A 22,270-nucleotide genomic window follows, 5' to 3' on the forward strand; every position below is an offset into this window, starting at 1 on the left:
TGATTCCAGATACCATGTGTGAGAATGAAAACACTTATTTGTCAATAGTTTATTTCTACATAAAGATATCAAATTGAACTCTGACAAAAAAGTGTTATATAGGTTTTCATCTCAATTTTATCCCCCGAATCGATTTCCGCATTCAGATTTTGAAAATTATGAATTTTTTTGTAATTTGTTTAAATAATTTGTTATAAACAATTGCAAATGACATAAGAAAAAATATATATATTTTATTTTTCACTTATGCAAAGGATAGCACAGTTTATTTTTTGCTATTCCAGATAGATTTTGCTTGGGACTTGACATGGTCACTTTTTCTCCCCAACATGCAATTGTTTATTCCTACGTTACACTAACAAATTGAATTCTGACAAAAAAGTGTTATATAGGTTTTCGTCTTGATTTCACCTCCAGAATCGATTCCCGCATTTAGATTTTGATAATTATGAATTTTTTTGTAATTTGTTTAAATAATTTGTTATAAACAATTGAAAATAACATAAAAAAAAATACGTATATTTTATTTTTCACTTATGCAAAAGATAGCACAGTTTGTTTGTCGCTATCTCAACCAGTCTTAGCGTGGGCTTTAATGGGTTAATGAATCGAGCTGAAACTTTGTACGATATCTAGTTAGTAGTATTGCTTGCTAAAAACATCATAATTTAAGCGTGACGAGCGCCATCTCTTGGATTTTGTAGAGACTTATTGACCCCCCCCCCCCCCGTAGTTTCAGTTAGAATTACGTTAAGTGAGTTGATGCTGCTTTCTATATTATTAGCTGTTTTGAAAGAAACGTTGCACGTTATGTGTTCCTCTGTGTAAAAAGCGTATTTTTTCTAGTCGACTTTTATGTTATTGTTTACTTAATTAAATACTTGGTGGTATAGAGTAATTAGTACTGACTAATGATCTGATGTTAAATCTAAGCATGGTGAAACTTCAAAATAATTTTTGTTTATCCCTTTTATCATAGTTAAGTGAATCAAATTCAGAAGCTTGTTTACATCTGTAGGTGAGTATGCTGGTTCTCTAGTGGATATTGGAATTTAGTTATTTTTTTGTAGTATTTCATAGAGTACTCTGCCTCGCTATGTTGGTGTTGATGATTTTGATCCCCACCATGGATATTTCTCATTATAGTTGCCTCCTACTATAAAGCTATTTCCAACTGTTTTGAAAAAGTCAGTCTAATTTTCTTTCGTAATTGTTTTGTTTGGAGGACAGTAAACAACTGATATTGTTATCGGTTCGTCTTTATCCTTGATGATTACACTGATTGCTTGTAAATAGATTTTACTAGTGTAAGTGTAGTAGTTTATTTTTGTTTTGATTATAATCGCAGTACCTTCGTTTGCTTTATTAAAAGGGTAATTGATTTTATGTACATTGTAGTTTGGTATATTAAGATAGTTTTTACTTTTGAAGTACATAATGTCTATATTTTTTTACAGATTAAAAATGCTTTTAATTCAATATGCCCCGGCATAAGACCGTTTGCGTTCCAGATAGCGAGTTTTAGACTGCTTCTTGTGCCATTTTGTTTACTACTACAGTTAAAAGATTTAACATAGTGTCCATTGCTTGCATTAGCTGCTCCATTATATGTTCGAGTTTATTATTTGTGTTAACTTCGTTAGTATGTCTATTTAGCTCTGCTTAGACAACTGTTTGTTTTGATATTTCTATCTCAATCTGATCGTTTTGTTTTGATATTACGTGTGCACATGTTATATTTGGCTAACTCTATTGACGTTAGCATTTAAATTTGAATTTGGATTTTGATCAATTTGAATACTGTTTTGATTTAACTTTTTTTTTCTTAATCTAGGAATAGTTTTTGCTGTAATTGCTTTCGAACTGGGTAATCTTTATAGTTTGCGATGTGATTTCCTTTACGATTTGCATATGTTACTTCTTTTATTTTTTGTTTCATTCTTTAGTTTGGTGTTGTTCAGCACATTTCACATACATAAAACTTTTCTAACAATTGTTTTTTGTATGCCCGTATTCTTGGCAGTTTTGACATTGAGGAATTTCTCTTTTAATGTTCGGTAGCTCGAATTTAATTACCGTGTTTAATAGTCGATTTACTTTATCAATTTTCTGGCTTTTATATTTATGTTCAATTTCATTTGTGAATAGTGGCATTGGTATTTCTGTGATCGGATGCCTTATATAATGATTACTTAATACTTTATATCCATATTATTCTATGGCTGTTTGTAATTCGTTTACAGGTCACCTATTTTAAAGGAACCACCCCAAAATTTTCTACGGTTGGCGTTCTACAAAAAAATTGTTCAGACAAAAGTTGTTTGGGACAATGAAGGACACCTTTCCCAGAAATCAGATTTGACTATGAGATTTAATTTCAAGGTCATTTGAAGGTCACAGTCATTTTTTGAATAGGGAAAGAGCGAGAAATTCTACGTTTAGATAAGGTATTATGTGTCGGATGCGGTTAAGTCCCCCCCCCCCCCCCGCGTAAGGTCATGTAGGGGTCAAATTTATTATAATTCTGATAATTCATTTTGCAGGAAATTAAGATATGCTACGCCGTTGATATTCCCATCGAAAAAATAAAGTCCTATCAGACAACCATTTATTATACCGCATCAAACTACGAGGCTCCATCTATGCTGATTATCAACATGACGTACCCAATGAGGGTTCTAGATAGACCAATAATGACTATTATGGTGATTGAGTTGCCCATTACTATGAAATGTAGCTTCGTGCGAAAACATTATGTATCTGAAAAATTCAGGATTTTCATGATCCCTTGCTTGTGCCCAACTACAGAATTCGAGTCTGCGGCGGAGATCATCTGGCATCAAAGCTTGAGTCAAAGTTATGTGATACGGATGAAATTTATGAAGCCGCAAAATTCTACCGGCTGTTGTTCATGGGATTCCAGTACGTCTCTGAATTTCACGCAGAGATATGATGATCCAAATCAACCATTGCCAAAACAACGAGAATTCGTGGATTATCGTTGTTCTATCTCATAATGTGACGACGATTTCTGCGTTTTCGTGGTCAACGTCTTTCTCTTCGTTCAATGATTCGGATTCTCACGTGGTTAGGGTACCGAAGTCTCCCTGGGTAATTTTGATGGTCAAGGCCGATATCGTGCTGCAGCAAGATATTACCGTCCACTTATTGGGTTGGGGGGGGGGCGGCAAGATATTACCAGCAAGTTATTGGGTTATTACAATTAATCTTACCCTTGCCCGATCATCCCTGTGCATAGATGAAGAAAATAATAAATTTGACCCCTACATGACCTTACGCGGGGGGAGGGAGTTAACCACACCCCACACATAATACCTTATCTAAACGTAGAATTTCTCGCTCTTTTCGAATCCGGGATAAAAATTATAGGTTCCTATTCAAAAAATGACTGTGACCTTCAAATGACCTTGAAATTAAATCTAATAGTCAAATCTGATTTCTGGGAAAGGTGTCCTTCATTGTCCCAAACAACTTTTGTCTGAACAATTTTTTTGTAGAACGCCAACCGTAGAAAATTTTGGGGTGGTTCCTTTAAAATGGGACACTCTGTATATCAACTGACGGGTGAACATTTCTTAATATAACTTTGAAATATTTTTCTTCTTTGCGTTAGTTAGTGTAAAATTGCGTGTTTCTTACTATCAATGCAGTTAAAATTGGCAAATATTTAGCTGAATTTTAATTTTGTTTTGTCCTATCATTTTTAAGGTCTGATTTTCTTTGGTTATTGAGTTCATTAGATTTTCTATCGGTTTGATATTCTCTTCAGTGTAAACGAAGATCGGAGGAGATTTGCTTTTCAATTTATTTTCTTTATTGTTTTCTTCTTCACTATGATTTTCTTTATTTTCTTTATTTTCTTGAATTATTTCATACCTGTTTCTTGTGGTACTTAGCCAATAATCTAATAATTGTGCTTGTCGTTTTATGTTTTGGGCTTAGTTTTCTATGCTTTGTTTATTTCTTTGTCTTGCCGCTAACGATTTTAATATTTTCGTTGTTATTATTGAGGGTGGTCTTGCCATCTCCTGATTGAGTGGCCATTTCGATCGTTGGTTTCTTTTTTTCGAGTTTATTGAATTAAATTTTGAATTTAACTGTCACTTTACTGATTGGCTAATAATTTAACTTTTCGGATAGAGTTCAATATAAAATGCCAAAATTAGCGTTCATCTCTATATATATATTGATTAAATATGATACAATAACGATGTATTAAGCCGAAAAACTGTCCAAATTTGATTACAACCCTTTAAATTTATCCTTAATTATTCTGTCACTGCCTCTCCTATACTTGCTTATACATTAAGTTTTTACACAAATATTAATCGGTAAGCGGTTAGGCACCTCACGCATTGTAGTTTTGTGAATAACTAAAAATATTTTAAGGCTTCGGAATTATCCTTAGTTACCCCTATGGGGTAAAGTAGCCGATCGGGCGAAAAGTTAAGTCTATTATGGTATTATGACATGCTATTATTATAAAAAGAATAATTGACATTAATAAATATGTCCAGCTGTATACATACACCAAATACGAGCGTGCGGAACTACCCCCACCTAGCCTTACGTCCATTGGAAAATAGCCGGTCCAGTGTAATTTTCAATTATTCTAGCATAATTTGTTATTACACACTTTTCATTGAAAATGGAGGTTTCAAATTACGCATCTTATCAATATTTAGTAAAAGTCACCCCTAAGACCATTTGAACATTGCAATGAAATTTTCAATCATTTCAGCTTTATTTGTTATGACATACGTTTCATTTCAAATAGGAGGTTTAAAATTACGCATCTTATTATCAATATTTAGTAAAAATAATATGAGCGTGCGAAATTGTCCTCAGCCACCCCTACGTCCATTTGAACATAGCTGTTCGAATGAAATTTTCAGCAAATTCCTGCAAATTTGATATTATGTGTTTTTTATTTTAAAAAACAATTTTATTTTACAAATAAAGTTTCAAGTTGCGTATTATATCTTGGACTTTTAGTAAAAAAACAATGAGCGTGCGGCACTATCCCCAGCCACCCCTAAGTCCATTAGAACAGAGCCATACCAGTCAAATTTTCATTTTTGAAGTTTCAAGTTTCCTATTATATCATCTTTGCTGACGCTCGGAATCAACTTCCCTCCCTACAGGGGATGAATACAAATTTAATGATATTGAAGATTATATTAAAACGAACATACTCGTACGTTGTCTCTATCGAAAAGCTAGCTTTCTTTCTTACAAGGAAATAGTGCATGCATCTCGATATTGTGAGTTTTCAATTAATTAAATAATGTTTTGATAATTTGATTCGTTTCAAACTATGATATCATTAGATATTATACTGAAATGAAATGAAATTATTCGGAAAAGCCATTTTCATTTCCTTCAGTGTGTATGTTTAAAATAATTAATCTCTTCGGTATTTTCGTCTGAAATATTGTTTATGCTAACAAAATTCATGACGTATTATTTTTAATTACATTAATATAATATATTTTTAATAGGTATATTTCATGTTTGCCATTGTTAAAAATCTGTAATTAAATTTGAAATTGCTTGAAGAATATTAAAAAATTCTTCATTGTTTTATTATAATTCATATGGAATTCATGTCAGTTATCGACATTGCATTAATGACTGCAGTTTTCGATTTTGTATATATAATGTCTTAACAATATATATTTTATATCATTTTTTCTAAAAAATTTCTGTTATATTAAATGAATGAACACGAAGTGAATTTAAAAAATAAATGTTAATTTCATGATAAACGTTTTATAAGTAATATTCTATATTTGATATTGTGCTTCTAATAATATGAGCAATAATAATGTTATCAAAATTAAATTTTGATTTACTAAATATATTATTGTAACTTTTAATATATAGCAATAGTAAATGTATATTGTAATGCGGTACATTACAAGGCTTTGCCTGAGAGTGTTGCATTATTTGCAATACCTCAGGAAAGTCATCCCCGTCCCTTGCCGCCCTGTAACCAGCCGTATAATGCGAATCCAGACGCGCCCTAACACAAACACTTATCTCTTTTTATGTCCGTACACAAACACCGGAGAAATTAACGAAGCAAGCCGACGAACGCGATCCGACGGATACTCGAAAATGAAGCACACTACATAAAATGAGAGCGCACGTACACACATACTCACGACCAGAGAGAAAACACGGGAAACTTAACTGGGAAATGCAACGGAAATGCATGTTGATGACACATGCAGGTCCGTTACACTCCCTGACACTAGCACTGACACTCGTAGAACGCTGGCACACCTGGGGTGAGCAGAAAATCACTAATGAAGTGGCAGCCGGTAATCAGCTATGTCAGGCTGCTGCGCACCATCGGCGACATCCTGAGCGCCACACACACACTGATGCTGACCACTAGTGACACCCGGAGACACAAACAACACTCAAACATACACATCACCTGACCGAAACAGGAGCGCTCCACGAGGCGCTCTAAAGACCGGTATCAGAACACGAGACTTACGTGCGAGAGAGCGAGCGGCCATTTTGAAGCGCCGAGACAGACTGAACATGAGCGAGCGAGACAGACTATATGAAGCGAGCGAAATGATAAATAGAATTAAATGTAAATACGAAGATGAGAGCGCTACGAATGAAACGACTTTAGTTATTTTATTATTCACAATTAATTAAAGTTGAATTTAAGTATGAAAAATGGAAAAAATACAGAAGTAGGAAAATTTGTATGCGACCGATACACCCCTTTATTGTAATTATAAGCGACAAACATTCCGACAAATTAAATTGAAAAATTGACTGACAAAATTCGAACTTCTGACGAAACTCGCTGGTGACGTCACGACCTATAAGCGAATTAGAATAAAATTTGATTTCCGTCCGCATCGAAAAATAGATAAGAGTAGGGGTAGATCTTTCTGATCGATCAATGCTAACCGACTTAGAGGGCTATTTACTTAGGGGGTGAGAGAGGGTAACTGGTGACAAAAGTAAGAGATAAAATGAGGGCGTTGTATCTCTAATTTACATACTGACCAATGATGAAAATTTCGGAGGGCGCTACCGATATCCGAATTAGCATATCGGCCAATAATATATTTTCTTCTCGGAAAGAGGAGTGAAAGGGTGATCTTTTACCGCGAAAAGCCGATTCTCGTCCATTTTGTCGCTATCTCTCGAGCTGGAACGAGTGACCTGTGCCAGACAACCTAATATTTCAATTTCGCTCGCAGAATCTTCCACCGAAATCGTAAGTAGGCAAAATGCCACTCATTATGAGAAATTATGGAGTGAGGACGTGAATTTCTCGGCCTAACAGGTCGCCGCGACGCGTGGATCCGTCGACGCCGATCTCTCTGGTACGGAAAGTGATTCGCACTGACCATTCCGCCATTTCCCTGAACTGACGGGATTAGAAAAAGGTGATCGAAGAAGAAATCAGTGATCCAGATAATTCGTGTTGACCTTCGCTATCTCCCCGAATCAGTTATAATCGAAGATATAGAAATTCAGTGTTTAGTTCATTTGCGCTAACTTTCCGCCGTTATTCGAATTTAACGCGCGTGTTAAAGTTAGGCGCGAAGAAGATTAGTGTTTAGCTCATTCGCACTGACCTTTCGCCTTTATTTGAATTTAATGCGAGTGTTAGATTAATCGGAAATCAGTTAGTGTTTGAGTTAGGTCGCGTTAACCAATTCCTTGGTTATTAGGACTAACTTGAATATTAAACCTAATTAAGCCAGGTATTAATTCTTCGATTACGTCGCGCTGATCATTCCGCCATTTTCGTTTAATCGAAGACCGAACGAAAAGAATTTTTTAGTCTCTATTAATTCGCGTTTTTACTGTTGCGTAGAGTCGTGTTGAGTTATACTGACCTTTCGCTAATTAGACCATTTGTATATGTAGGTTGAAATAAAATTAATGAAGAGTGATCAATTTTTTTTATAATTTTTGTGTCTTGTTACACTACCTTCTTTGCATGCTGATTATTTTCAGCCGCGGATGGTTGTAATCGGGAAACACTGGTTCGTCATTTTTCCGTTCCCACGATAGGTAACATACGCGCGAATTCGAACGAACCTCCGACCCGAGGTAGTGTCAGAACCTGACCTACCGGTATATTACGGACGAGAGGATGGAAGGAAACCAAATTGTTGGACATCAAAGGCCTGAAATAAAGGAGATCGCGGGTCCACGTACGTTTGCCCATACTGCGCAGTCGCCTTGGAAGCAAGCCGGAATACGTCGCGATTCTAGGCCCTATCCCCGACGATCGCCCTAATCACACGGCGGTCTGGCGCCCTAAAATAATCAGGGATAAAGAGCCAATCAGGTCTTGTGCGGAAGAGCTTCGAGAGCGCAGATAAGACCCCCCGAAATTCCCCGCCACAATATTCATGCACGTGTAACTCATAGAACTGGGTACGGGAGCGGCAGCGACGGTGACATCAAGGCCAAAAGTTATATTTCTGACCAGAGCAGTTTAGTAAATCGACCTTGCACGAGTCATAAGTATACAAAGATGAAGAAAAAAGCGAAAGGGGGATTTGGAGAAGTGGATGATCTTCAGCACAATAAGAATTAGTAAAACGATACCCCACTCGCGCACACTATCATAACATCCGAAGCAAGTCGCTGTGTCTCTCTCTCCAGTCGCTTCCAAGTATTGCTGCACTGTTAGAAATCGAGCCTTCGTCATTCATGCCGCTGTCGCTGTGTTAATTGCCTTCGTTGCCGCTCTCGTAGCTATTTATATCTTTTTATGTGTGAATAAATATACACTGATTCTTTTGCTGTTATCATACAAGGTGAGTCATTTTAATCTATGGACTCCTATATCTCACATTCTATCCATGTACAGAAAAATAGTTCAGACAAACGTTGTTCAATACCAAAAGGGCCATATTTTGGTGATCTTAAATTTGACCTTGAACATGATGGGTCAAGGTTATTCCAAGGTCAATGTTTTTTTAAATAGGAACGTTTTTTTAAATTTTTATCTCGGATTCGGATTCTATGTTAAATTCTACGTTCAAATCCTGTAATGTGTGGGGTCCAAATGAACCCACCTCAAAATCATTTTGAGATCAACCTTACTTTTTAAATGGGACCCCTCATTTTTCGTCGCAGGTTTGAATTCTACGTGAAATTGTACGTTCAGATGATAGGATATTTATATGGTCCGAATGACCTCCACCCCACCCTCAAAGTCTTTTCAAGATCTTAATTTTTTAATTTTTCAATGGAAGCCCCTATTTTTCCACCGGATTTAAAAAAAGCGGGAAATTATTTGTCCGAAATAATATTCAAAGGTTTATTTTCGTAACCTTCACAGGGGTAATTCAAGAGCAAAATTTAAAAAATTTGGATAGTAATTTTTTAAAGTTCTCTAACGAAGCAGTCGCTGGGAAAGTATCTATTTGAAACATGTTAACTTAAGTCTGACACTATTGACGTCGAAAGTAATTCAAATAAGAAAACATCGATCTGTCCCTTCCCCCTTTCCTTTTCCCATCCTATTCTTTCCATTCCCTCCCTTACTCATCCCTCTCCCTACCCTACCTATCGTATTATCTTGCTCCTCTTTTCCCCTCCTTCTCACTTCATGTGATTAGTCATATGAAGCTGTTTAACCGTGTTTGATTTTAAAGATGAATAAATTGTAAATTATTGGTTTCATCTTAAAGAACTTAAGATTCAATTACATTTATTTAATTTTAATTTCAATGCAAAAAGTGTATATGTAAATATCTTCAAGTTATGTATTGCAAAATGATAAATTCTGAGGAATGAAAAATTTTCCAGTAATATTGTTAATACGCAAAGTCATGCATAATACTTTCATGATTGTAAACTATAAAGTTTCTGATTGGTATTACTTTTTTCTAAAATATTGTATTCATTATTAAAACTTGATCAGATTATTACATATGTAAGTTAAGGTTCTAAGTCCTTGAGTTATTTTGTGGACGGATACTCAATAGAGATAGTAGATTATATGCCTACTAAAATTGTCGATATGATAATGATATTAGGGAAATATCATAACAATTATGCAGCTGCATCGAGACTGTACGCTGAACGGTACCGAGACCGAAGACATCTTACTGATATGACTATAAGAAACTTGTCTGAAAGAGCATGTACCGGAGAGCTAATGCGCCAATGCCGACATCATTAATACGATGACAATGATGTGCGAGGATTGGTTGTTCTAACGGCTGTTCATCTTGATCCACACATTAGTACCAGGCAGATTGAAAGAGAAATAGGAATACCACAACGTACAGTCTCAAGTACATCGCTTCCACGCTTGTCACATTTCTCTGACGCAAGCCTTGAGACCACATCATCTTTTGGCGCGTGTTAATTTATGTCAATGGGCTTTGCAAGTGATAGACAATGATCCTCGTTTCTTTCGATATGTATTTTTCTCAGATGAAGCTATATTTCATAGCGATAGACAGCTCAATAGGTATAACTGCCACTATTGGTCGGGCGAAAATCCCTACTGGTATAGAGCTTTGGACCATCAGAATCGATGAAGTCTAATTGTATGGTGCGGAGAAGTAAATGTCTATTTGATTGGACATACTTATTTAGAGTTGCTACGGGATCACCTGCCAAGACTGTTAGAAGACGTTGATTTAGCAACGCGAGTAAAAATGTGGTTTCAATATGATGATGCTCCAGCGCATTTTTCACTCGTTGCGCGTCAGTTTTTGAATAAAAACTACAATGGCAGGTGGATTGGACGACAAGGCCCAGTTGAATGGTGTGCTTGCTCTCCGGATCTGACATCGCCTGATTTTTATTTGTCAAAAGGCTACAAACTGTTAAACAATATATGTTCGATTAATAACACAAATGTATAGAAACATAGTAAGATAAGTAAAATTAATACTATAAATAAGTACGTACAGCTTATTGCACTAACATTGTATAATATTTAAAATATTCGAGTAATCAGTAATTTGAGTAACAGTCAATTTTACAGTAAAATAATAGTTTGAGTTCAGTAAGATACATTTGCTCTATGTTAGTCAATTTTCAATTGGAAACCGTAGTACATTAAATTGTGTGCTTGCTTTTGAAAAAGAGAGGAAATAGTATAGTAGTGGGCGATATGTGGTTTTGTGGGGGGAGGTAGTGATTAAGGTTTCTTTATAATTCAATGATTTCGCATGATGTTAAAATTCCTGAATATTGATTACTGAGATATAATAATGATATAAAGCATATAGCGTTAAGAGATTATATACATTACATTGAAAACTGCTGTATAGCCGTCAATGAAACGACGAAAACTGACATGAATTTGGTATGAATTAAAATAAAACAATGAAGAATTTAATTACAGATTTTTAACAATGGCAAATATGAAATATAACTATTACTAATATACTACATTATTGAAATTTAAAATGATACGTCGCTTATTTTAACAACATAAAGAATACGTCAGAAAACAAATAACGTAGAGCTTAAGTATTTTAGATGTTGGAAATTATTTTAAACATTCACACTTATTTTTCCAGAAATAACAGAAATTGAATAGCTTTATTTTAGTATAATATCAAATGTTATCGTTGTTTGAAGAAAATAATAATATCAAAATATTGTTTAAATAATTAAAATTTGACATTAACTGAAAATTTCACTGAAACGGCTATTTCAAATGGATTTACGGGTGGCTGGGGGTAGTTTTGCATGATCACATTATTTTTACTAAATATGGGTGATTGAATACACAACTTGAATTCTCATTTGTAAAATGAAATCTGTATAATAACACAATTTGAATTATCATTTGTAAAATTACGAGGGTGGTCCGATAAGTACTTAGCCTATCAAAGAAAATTGAAAATTTTGGAAAAGTGGCGTTTTATTTTTTAACATAGTCTCCTTTTAGTTCGATACACTTGGCTCAGTGATGCTCCAACTTCTTTAACCCGTCTGAAAAATACGTTTCCTCGAGGTCTGAAAAGTAAGCTTCCGTGGCAGCGATTACCTTCTCATTTGACTCAAATTTCTGCCCGGCGAGTGACTTTTTCAATTTTGGAAATAAAAAGAAGTCGCATGGGGCTAAATTTGGAGAATACGGTGGATGGGGCAGCAGTTCGTAGCCTAATTCGACCAATTTGGCCATGGTGACGGCGGAGGTGTGAGCCGGTGCGTTGTCATGGTGGAAGAGCACTTTTTTCTTCGCCAAATGGGGCCGTTTTTTCTCCAATTCGACGTCGAATCGGCCCAATAATTCGGCATAGTACAGCCCTGTGACCGTTTTGCCCCTCTCCAGGTAGTCGATGTAGATGACACCTTGTGAATCCCAGAAAACGGTGACCATCACCTTTCCGGCCGATGGGGCAGTCTTCGCCTTCTTCGGAGCACTTTCGCCGGGTAAAGTCCACTGTTTCGACTGTTCCTTGGTCTCTGGTGTATACTAGTGGATCCATGTTTCGTCGACTGTCACGAAACGATGCAGAAGCTCCTTCGGATTGCGCTTAAACAGCGTCAGACATTGCTCTGAAGTTGTCTCACGGTTGCGCTTGTTGTCCGGAGTGAGCAAATGCGGCAGCCATCGCGCCGACAGCTTTCTCATGCCAAAAATTTCATGCAGGACATGAATCAATCATCGATCTGCCAATATGAGATCGTAAATTTTTGTCACGTTATCCTCCGTGGTAGCCGTTTTAGGAGCACCTGGACGTGGCTCTTCAAAAATCGACGTGCGACCACGTTGAAACTCGTTAAACCAATTTTTGACGGTCGCCATCGAAGAAGAAGAGTCACCGTACACAGCATCCAAGCGCTTTTTGATTTCGCTACGCGATTTCCCTTCCAAAAACAAGAATCGAATCCCCGACCGATACTGCTTTTTTTCAATCGAAAAAAACCATCAACATTGACTTAACATTGCTCCGACTTTGACGTGCTTTTTTTGGTCTTGGCGATTCAGAATGCTTCCACTGTGAAGATTGTTATTCTGTTTCAAGTTCATAACCATAAACCCATGATTCATCACCTGTAATAACTTTTCTAAGCACATTATCATTATTGACCATTTCCAGATTGTCCAGAGCGATTTCTAAGCGAATGTTCTTCTCCTCTGCTGTGAGCAATTTTGGGATGAATTTCGCACACACGCGGTTCATTCCTAAATTTTCGGTTAAAATTTCTGAAATGATAGTTTTTGGTATTCCAAGGTCTTCTTCTAGTTCTCGCAGAGTCATACGACGATCTTATTCGATTGCAAGTCGTACCCGCTCAATATTATCTGCGGTTTTTGTCGTCGAAGGTCGGCCGGAACGAGAAATACTATTGACAGAAGTGCGACCATCCTTGAACCGTTTATACTACTCTTTTATTCGTGTTTTGCTCATACACTCGCTTCCGAAGGCCTTTTGCATCATTTCAATAGTTTCCGAACTCGTTTTTCCGAGTTGAAAGCAAAATTTGATGCAAATTCGTTGATCTTGTTTTTCAGTCATTTTTGACAATGTCAAAATCCGATGAACGCGAAAAAGGCACTGTAAACAAAGACACGCTGCGCATGAACTATTCGTCCGGCAGGTGTCAGTAAGTAACCAATAGATTCGTGAGGCTTTACTGTCGACGTTTCTGTCCTGTAGAGGTCGCTCGAATACTATGGCGCTAAGATATTAACGTAGGCCCGATACGTTCCAGACAGACCTTGTACAAACTAAAATTACATTAACCCATGAAGCCCCATATCGAAACTGAGTAAGAGAGTGTCAAAATAACATAGTACCATGAATCATTCATAACATACGCGAGGGGTGTTCAAAAAGTATGGTGACTTTTCAATTTCCGCGGGCTACGTACATTTAAGTTTTTGAATTATGTTGTTGTTGTGTTGATACACTCGCTACAATCATATATTTATAGTTTTAATTTACAGTACGTATTGTTTTTCTGGCAGAGGTGTCAGAGGTTAGAGTTTGATGTGCTCGGCGATTTTCTTCTATCGAAAAGAATGGAGCAAAAGTTTGCATTAAATTTTATGTGAAAAATGGTATCCAGTACTCTTAAGCTCTTGAAATGTGAACAATTGCATATGGTGATTCTACTCAGAGTAAGAAAAATGTGTATAAGTGGTATAAACTGTTCCAAGAAGGCCGAGAAAATATCGAAGACGAACCTTGCCCTGGACGTCTCAGCACATCAACAACAGATGAAAACTTTGACGCAGTGAAAGAAATTGTGTTAAAAAAATCATCGAATCACCATCAGTGAAGTTGCAGAAGATGTTGGCATATCGATTGGTTCATGCCATGATATTATTTCGGATGTTTTGAGCATGAGAAATTCGTTCAAAAATTGCTTAATTTTGATTAAAAGAACCGTTGCATGACCATTGCTAGGAGATATTGAATGAAGTCAATGAAGATCCTGATTATCTCAAAGAAGTTATAACTGGTGATGAATCGTGGGTATATGGTTATTATGTCGAAACTAAAGTCCAATCGTCCCAATGGAAGATCCCAGAAGAGCCAACACCCAAAAAAGCACGCCAAGTTCGATCAAATGTCAAGGTTTTGCTCACTATCTTCTTTGATTACCATGGCGTAGTTCATCAGAAATTCTTACCACAAGGTCGTACGGTTAATAAGGAGTATTACCTTAAAGTTAGGCATCATTTCCGAGAGGCAATACGCAGAAAACGTCCGGAACTTTGTAAAAATGACTCGTGGATTTTGCATCACAATAATGCACCTGCTCAGTCATCGTTGCTTGCAATAGCTATTTTGTTCAAAACCAACCCCACAGTCATGCCTTAGCCTCCATATTTACCGGATATGGCTCCCAGTGACTTTTTTCTTTTTCTAAAACTTAAGATATCCATGAAAGGATATCGATTTTCAACGATTGAGGAGATAAAAACTGCATCGCTGAAAGAACTCAAGGCTATACCTCAAAATGATTATCAAAAGTGCTTCGATGATTGGAAAAATCGCTGGCACAAGTGTATTATATCTAACGAGGATTACTTTGAAGGGGACAACATAAATATTGACCAATAAATAAATATTTTTTGTGAAAACCATAAAGTCACCTTACTTTTTAAAACCTCTTGTCTTTAAAAAAAATGCCCATGTTTTTTCTTTTGCTATTTGAAATTGTTTATATCAAATTATTTAAACAAATTACCTAAAATTGATTATTTTTCAAAATTAAATACGGCAATCGATTCTACAGGAAAAATTATAAAAAAATTGTATATATCACTTTGTCGTCACACTTTAATTGGTTAGTCTAAAATGACTCAAATGTGTAGTTTCAGAATCTTTGAGGCCCGTACTTACCCCGATAATTCAATGAAAAGGTTGAATGGATAAATTTAGAAAATTAATTTTGGAATTTAAGTATTTTCAATCCATGTTAGAAATCACGATTGAGTGGCGGGCTCATGGTTTTATGCATAATTTATAGAATTATACATACTTTCTATCTAAAATTTTGGTGTTTACTTTTTTGGTGTTCAAGGTTATAGTTTTAAGCTTCAAAGCTTCATCTAATAACGAAAATAATTTTTTTCTATCCGAAATATTTTTTCATTTCATATACTTGAAAAAACGAATAATGCCAAGACTAAGAGTTGAAGAAATTGAAAATTGATCTGAAGTTAATGATATTGACCAATGATGAAATTTGACATGTCGAATCACATTCATTCCTAGCAATCATGAGATGATTATGATTTATTAAATATTACAGTTCATTACTATTGATTCTTATGAACAAATCAGAAATACTTACGTATAGTAATACTCAATAGTTTTCGAAACAGAATCTTTTTTTTGATTGGCAAAAAAATGCTTTTAATCACACCTTAACTGTGAATGATGACAATCACTACAATATCACATCAATTATGCATTTATTTCTTAAAAACTCTTTTGAGTTATTTGAAATATATTTTTCAAGTTCGATGAAAAACTATATTATTGAAGCTTCATCAAAACACAATTTCGATTTGTATATAACGGATTCGAAAAAAATTATTGGCAATATAATTATAGCTATTTGAAATTCAAGAAAGAATCTTTGTGATTATTGTTTTACTAAAATCACTTTTTTATAAGGGGAAAATCCTACAGTGCCTAGTTATAGCGGAACTCATCATAAGGAATACAGTTATTGAAATCAAGAGACGAATTAGCTTTTATGAACTTAAACATAAAGATAAAAGTAATAAAATTTGAAAGGCAGCGATATGATTATTTTCGCGATAATAGTATGTAGTTTGGTTTCTTTGACTGCAATTCATTAATCGATGAAGTAATGGTAAAGTATTTTGGAAGGTTTACTATAAAACAAATTATATAGGAATCAACTAATCAGATTTAGCATAAAGGTATGGGACTTTTTCGGCAGATGGAACATATAAAATTTTAGATTGTAATTTCTATAATAAATTTCTAAATTTATACAGGTAAAGCAAGAGTTGATGAAAGGAATCTTCTGTCTTTTTTTTGGGATCTAAAGTTGTTATGAAGTTACTTTTACTCCTATTAGAAGCAACTAAAAAATAAGATCTTAGCAAATACCATGTATACTTAAACAATTTCTTCACCAGTTCGGATCTTATGGTTCATCTAGAAAAATAGGGTTGTTAACGACTAGAACTGTCAGACAAAATCGCGCGAAAGAGAAGGTTGAAATTCCTAAAAAGGCTGAAAGAGGAACTGCTATTGCTGTACATGATAAAAATTTGAAACTGAACTATATCACAGTGATGGATTCAAAACCTGTGTCCATTCTTTTCTCGAAATATGGGGATAAACCAAAAATTGAACACAGATGGCATGAGTTATCCAAGCGATTGATTCCATTTTCTCAAGCATTTTCTTAGTACAACCAAAACATGGGTGGAGTTTATCTGCATAATCAACATTGCAATGCATTGATGTCGTTAGTTAAAAGTAAGAAATGGACATGATATCTCATTTTACGATTTCTTCAACCATCGCTGACTAATGGCACTGTTATTTCTAATAAATTTCATCTATACTTGCCCAAAAGTACTAAAGATATTATACAAAAGGTGTACGAATATTATATTGAAAATTTTTCAAGTAAATCTTCTGCCAAGCCAAAGAGAACCGGTGATTGTTCATCTAATGACCAAGAAATAAAACAAGGTAGCTACAAAATATGTGCAACATCACCATTTACGACGAGAACTAAATTCTATTGTTAAAAATGTTGTATGTTCGTATGCAAAAGACACAAAGAAAAACATGTAAGCAATCCTGCATAAAAACTTAAACGTGCTATAAGATCAGTGGGATTTGGCGTGATTACCTTGACTATTTGGTTTGTTATTATTTATTGCAATTTTTCACTAACCAATTAAAGTTTAACGAAAAAGTGTTACATACATTTTTTTCACGATTTTTTCTGTAGAATTTATTCCCGTAATCAGTTTTGGAAAATAATGAATTTGGGTAAATAATGAATTTGTTTAAATAATTTATTATAAACAGTTAGAAATAGAACATTTTTTTGGATATGCTATGAATAGCATAGTTAGATTGACGATATCATACTCAGTTTCGGCATGGGCTTTGTGGATCGTTCGCAGTAGAACATATGCAAGTCGTTTTGTAGCATGACATAATGTATACCAGGATGAATAATCATGATATCCAAAATATGAAAGAATGACTCCGAAAAATTGATCGCGATTCTTCGATTTTGTATTTATGATACCTAATTGTTTTTGGATTTCTATTTTTTGAGTACTTGGTCCAATAGCGCTACCCCTGGTTCTCAGGGCTTATTATAAAGCGTTGAACTACGCACGATAGGCTTATGTATACAGCGCAAATGATGCAAAAGAGTTAGTTTTATCAAATTATAAACAAATTTGAGTTTATACATACATAGGACACTCCGGCAAATACTTTGTAAATAGAGTCTTAGTTTACATTTTAACGAACAAAATTCGAATAACGACCGTTTCATTACAGGTTATTGGATGCATTACTTGTTTTTTTATATGATGAATTAAGTTCAACCCATTGACGGATCGTTCATAGCAGCACATACGCGAGTTGTTTTTGAGCGTGGCATAATGTATGTCAGGATGAGTAATCATGATATCTGGAATATGACAGAGCGACTCCGAAAATTTGATTGCGATTCTTCGAATTTGTATTTTTAATAGCTAATGGTCTTTGGATTTTTTGTGTTTTCGGTACTTGGTCCGATAGCGCCACCACTGGTTCTCAGAGCTTGTTTGAAAGCTATAAAGCGTTGCATTACACACGAACAGCTTATGTATACAGTGCAAGTGATGTAAAAGAGTTAGTTTTATTAAATTACATTACTTGTTTTCTGGGATTCTCAAGGTGTGATTTTTATTGACTACTTGGAGAAGGGCAAAACGGTCACAGGACAGTACTACGCCGAACTATTGAGCCGATTTGACGCCGTATTAAAAGAAAAACGGCCCTATTGGTCTAAAAAGAAAGTGCTTTTCCACCACGATAATGCACTGGCTCACACCTCTGCAGTTGCCACGGCTAAATTGGTCGAATTACACTATGAACTGCTGCCTCATCCCTCGTATTCTCCAGATTTGGTTCCGTGCGACTTTTTTTGTTTCCGAACCTAAAAAATTCACTCGCCGGGAAGAGATTCCACTCTAACAACGAAGTAATCGCCACCATGGCATTACTTTGCAGACTAAGAGAAAACATTTTTTTCAACGGGGTTAAAAAAATTGGAACACCGCTGGATCAAAAGTATTCAACTAAAAGAAGACTACATTGAAAAATAAATTTTATTTTTTGCAAAATTTTGGTGTTTTTACTTGTAGATTAAGTACTTGTCAAATGGTCCTTGTATGCGTGAGCACAGGCAAGTACGTAGTGGAAATTCGAGGAGAAACAGCGAAACATAAAATAAGTACACACCACTTCAAGATAAAGATGGATGTTTATTTAGAAACATAGAGAACATACGATAGGTTAATGTCGCATCACATTAACCCATTAACGACCAATATGCTCAATTTTTTTGTCGATTTTCAACGCGTTTTTTCGGTAGTCATAGCCTAAGAAATTTTTGCAAACACGTATTTGGATGGGAAATTTAACGCTCTTTCAGAATCTTTTTTCAAAATTGCGATTGATTGCGTTATAAAAAAGTTATAGCCAATTAAACAATAAAAATCTGAAAAATTTTGCGAAAAATCAAGTTTACGATTTTTTTTAGTAATGTTACCGCTAAAAAATCATCAAACAAATATGATCAGAGATGATCACGACTATCAAAGTATCTCCAGGAATTTTGGTGGAATTTTTGAACCACTTCTTCCAACAAAATGGTGACAAAATAAAAAAAAATCCATAAAAAACATTTCTCATTTTTTATTTCGGAAACCATTAAGTTTAGATGAAAAATTCATTGAACAAAAAAGTCTGAGAATTAAACGAGAAATACGCCTGAATTTTTTCTGAATTTTTCGAGGCGATTTTTGGATTTTCGGAGAAAACGGAAAATCCATTTTTCGATAATCATCTCCAAAAATTCGGAAAAAATTGAGGCATGTTCCTTGATGAATTCTAAGACTTTTTGTTCTATAAACTTTTCCTCTAAACTCAATAGTTTTCGAGATAAAAAGTGAGTTAGGTTATAATCCTAGCAGCGTTAATATTTTTGATACAGAATAAAGAACAGCCATTCAACAATAATATAATATTGTTTTGCCTTTTTATGTGTATACAAGTGCAGTTTCTATAGCGTATACAGGCGTCCCTCGTTATACGCGGTTTTTTTAACCGCGGTTTTCATTATCCGCGGTCAATGAAAATGCACCATCCCTCGTTATGCGCGGTCATTCCCTCGATTATACGCGGTTCGAAGATCGATTCGGAGCAATATTCACGTTAGTCGTAAAATTTTATTGTTTTTTTTTCTAAACAAAACCTCAAAATTATTATATATCTATTTTTCTGCTTTTAGAAAACATTTATTAGTTTTCTAATAAAACTTTTATAAAAAAATCAGTTATAAAAATGCCTCCTAAACGCAAAAACAATTCTCCTGACAAACGAGTTGTAAAAAGAGCAAAAAAAGTTATGAGTCTTGAAGACAAAATGAAAATTCTTGACAGTCTTAGGAGAGGAGAAAAAGTAGTTTTCCTTGCTCAACAATATCAAGTAAGCTGCAAATAGTTTGCATAGTTTGCAATAGTTTGCAACTATATCTTAAGCAAAGAAGTAAAATACGACATATCAAACAGGTTAATGAATCAACAATCCGCACAATTAGAAACAATGAAAAAGAAATTAGAGAGACGGCTGAACAGGTGGGTGTACATGGTAAAACTGTTAAATACGTGAGAAGCACAAACATGGAAAAAATGGAAGACATGTTGTATATTTGGATAAAAGATAAAACCCGCCAAAGAGTTCCACTAAGTTCTGCAGTGATCCGTGAACAAGCATTATATTATTTCGATTATCTCAACAAGGAAATTTCAAAAACGAATGAGAAGATTACAGCTAGTAAAGGTTGGTTCGAAGGTTTTAAAAAACGATATTCTCTTCATAATGTCAAATTCAGCGGCGAAAGTGCTTCTGCCGACTATAAAGCTGCGACAGAGTTTCCGAAAGTTTTCAAGGAATTAATTGCTGAAAAAGGGTATCATGCATCACAAGTATTTAACTGTGATGAAACTGGCCTTTTCTGGAAAAAGATGCCTAATCGCACATTTTTAACAAAAGATGAAAACAAAGCGGCAGGTTTTAAGATTTCGAAAGATCGTTACACGCTGATGTTGTGCAGTAATGCATCTGGCACTTATAAGTGCAAACCACTGTTGGTTTATAAATCTGAAAATCCACGTGCTCTTAAGGGGAAACGAAAAGATCATTTACCGGTATTCTGGCAATTCAATAAAAAAGCATGGGTTACTGGTACAATTATGGAAGACTGGATATCAAAATCGTTTATGCCCGAAGTGCAAAGTTTTCTCAAAACAGAAAATCTTGATTTTAAAGTTCTTTTATTGATGGACAATGCACCTTCGCATCCAAAAAATTTATCAGATGCTCATCCCAACTTAGAAGTTTTGTTTCTTCCGCCCAACACAACGTCTTTGTTGCAACCAATGGATCAAACCGTAATATCGACCTTTAAGGCTTACTACTTACGCCGTGTGTTAAAAAATATGATCGCTGATATCAATAGAATTCCAGCAGGACAAGTCGACCCTACTGGAGTAGTGCGAGATTATTGGAAGACATTCTCTATTTTACAGTCGATACTTATCGTGCAGTCGTCTTGGGAAGAAGTCTCATCTTACACACTGAATGCAAGTTGGAGAAAATTGTGGCCCGAAATTGTTCAAGACAAACAGTCCGAATTAAACGCACAGCAAATTGCACAGCAGGTCGTAGAGGTTGCAAAAGGGATCGAAGCAGACGGTTTTAAAGACATGGAAGCAGCTGAAGTTGTGAACTTGATAAATGAGAACATTGATCTTACACCTAGTGCCCTTGTTGAGATCTTGGATCCGGGACATGTACCGGACGATGACGACGATCTTGGATCACAAGAAGAACCACCACATCTTTCGTACAAAACAGTGGCAAATACGATGTCATTAACTCAAGAGGCTTTCGAATTGTTAATTCTCAATGACCCGATAATGTCACGCAGTATTAAATTTAGACACGATTGCGAAGAAGCTATGCGCCCATATACAGAATTACAGTCAGATTTACTGCGACGAGCAAAACAAAGTCGTGTAACTGATTTTTTCAATAAAAAAAACTGATTTTTTTGTGAAAATTGCGTATTTTTGTAAGGACGTGGAACGCAACCCCCGATTTCCTATAAGACTAATGCTTTTTTATACGCGGTTTTTTTATACACGGAATTTTCAGGAACGAATTAACCGCGTATAACGAGGGACGCCTGTACTAATATACACATATCAAAAAAGCAATTCAGAAAATTGTATGTGAGCTCATTTTTATTACTTACTAGTCTCTTGTTATTTTGAGACCATACAGTAAATCGAATCGAAAAGATTATTTTCGCTTTCTAAAGTCTAGATTTGACAAGAAGCATTGAAAACTGTAGTAATTATTTTCATCAGGTATTTTTAATATTTTGTATAACATGTCCCAAAAACGTAAAAGACGTTCCACTCGCTCCCATGAAATGTACGAAATTGATACTTCAAAGAACACTTACGATGATA

General features: G+C 35.2%; 2 protein-coding genes across 2 annotated transcripts in view; both read left to right on the plus strand.

The window, feature by feature from the left end:
* LOC131665279 (guanine nucleotide-binding protein G(I)/G(S)/G(T) subunit beta-1) overlaps nucleotides 1–22,270 on the plus strand; it is a 265,346-nt gene that overhangs the window by 13,894 nt on the left and 229,182 nt on the right. The window lies entirely within an intron of this gene.
* LOC131665278 (tigger transposable element-derived protein 1-like) lies at nucleotides 20,076–21,841 on the plus strand. Its single transcript, XM_058937064.1, has 2 exons — nucleotides 20,076–20,219; nucleotides 20,303–21,841. The coding sequence occupies exons 1-2, from the start codon at nucleotides 20,076–20,078 to the stop codon at nucleotides 21,839–21,841; spliced, it is 1,683 nt and encodes a 560-aa protein (XP_058793047.1).

The sequence above is a fragment of the Phymastichus coffea genome, unplaced genomic scaffold (genome assembly GCF_024137745.1).
Source record: "Phymastichus coffea isolate CEN01 unplaced genomic scaffold, Cenicafe_Pcof_1.1 PCOF00049, whole genome shotgun sequence".
In the NCBI taxonomy this organism is placed as follows: domain Eukaryota; kingdom Metazoa; phylum Arthropoda; class Insecta; order Hymenoptera; family Eulophidae; genus Phymastichus; species Phymastichus coffea.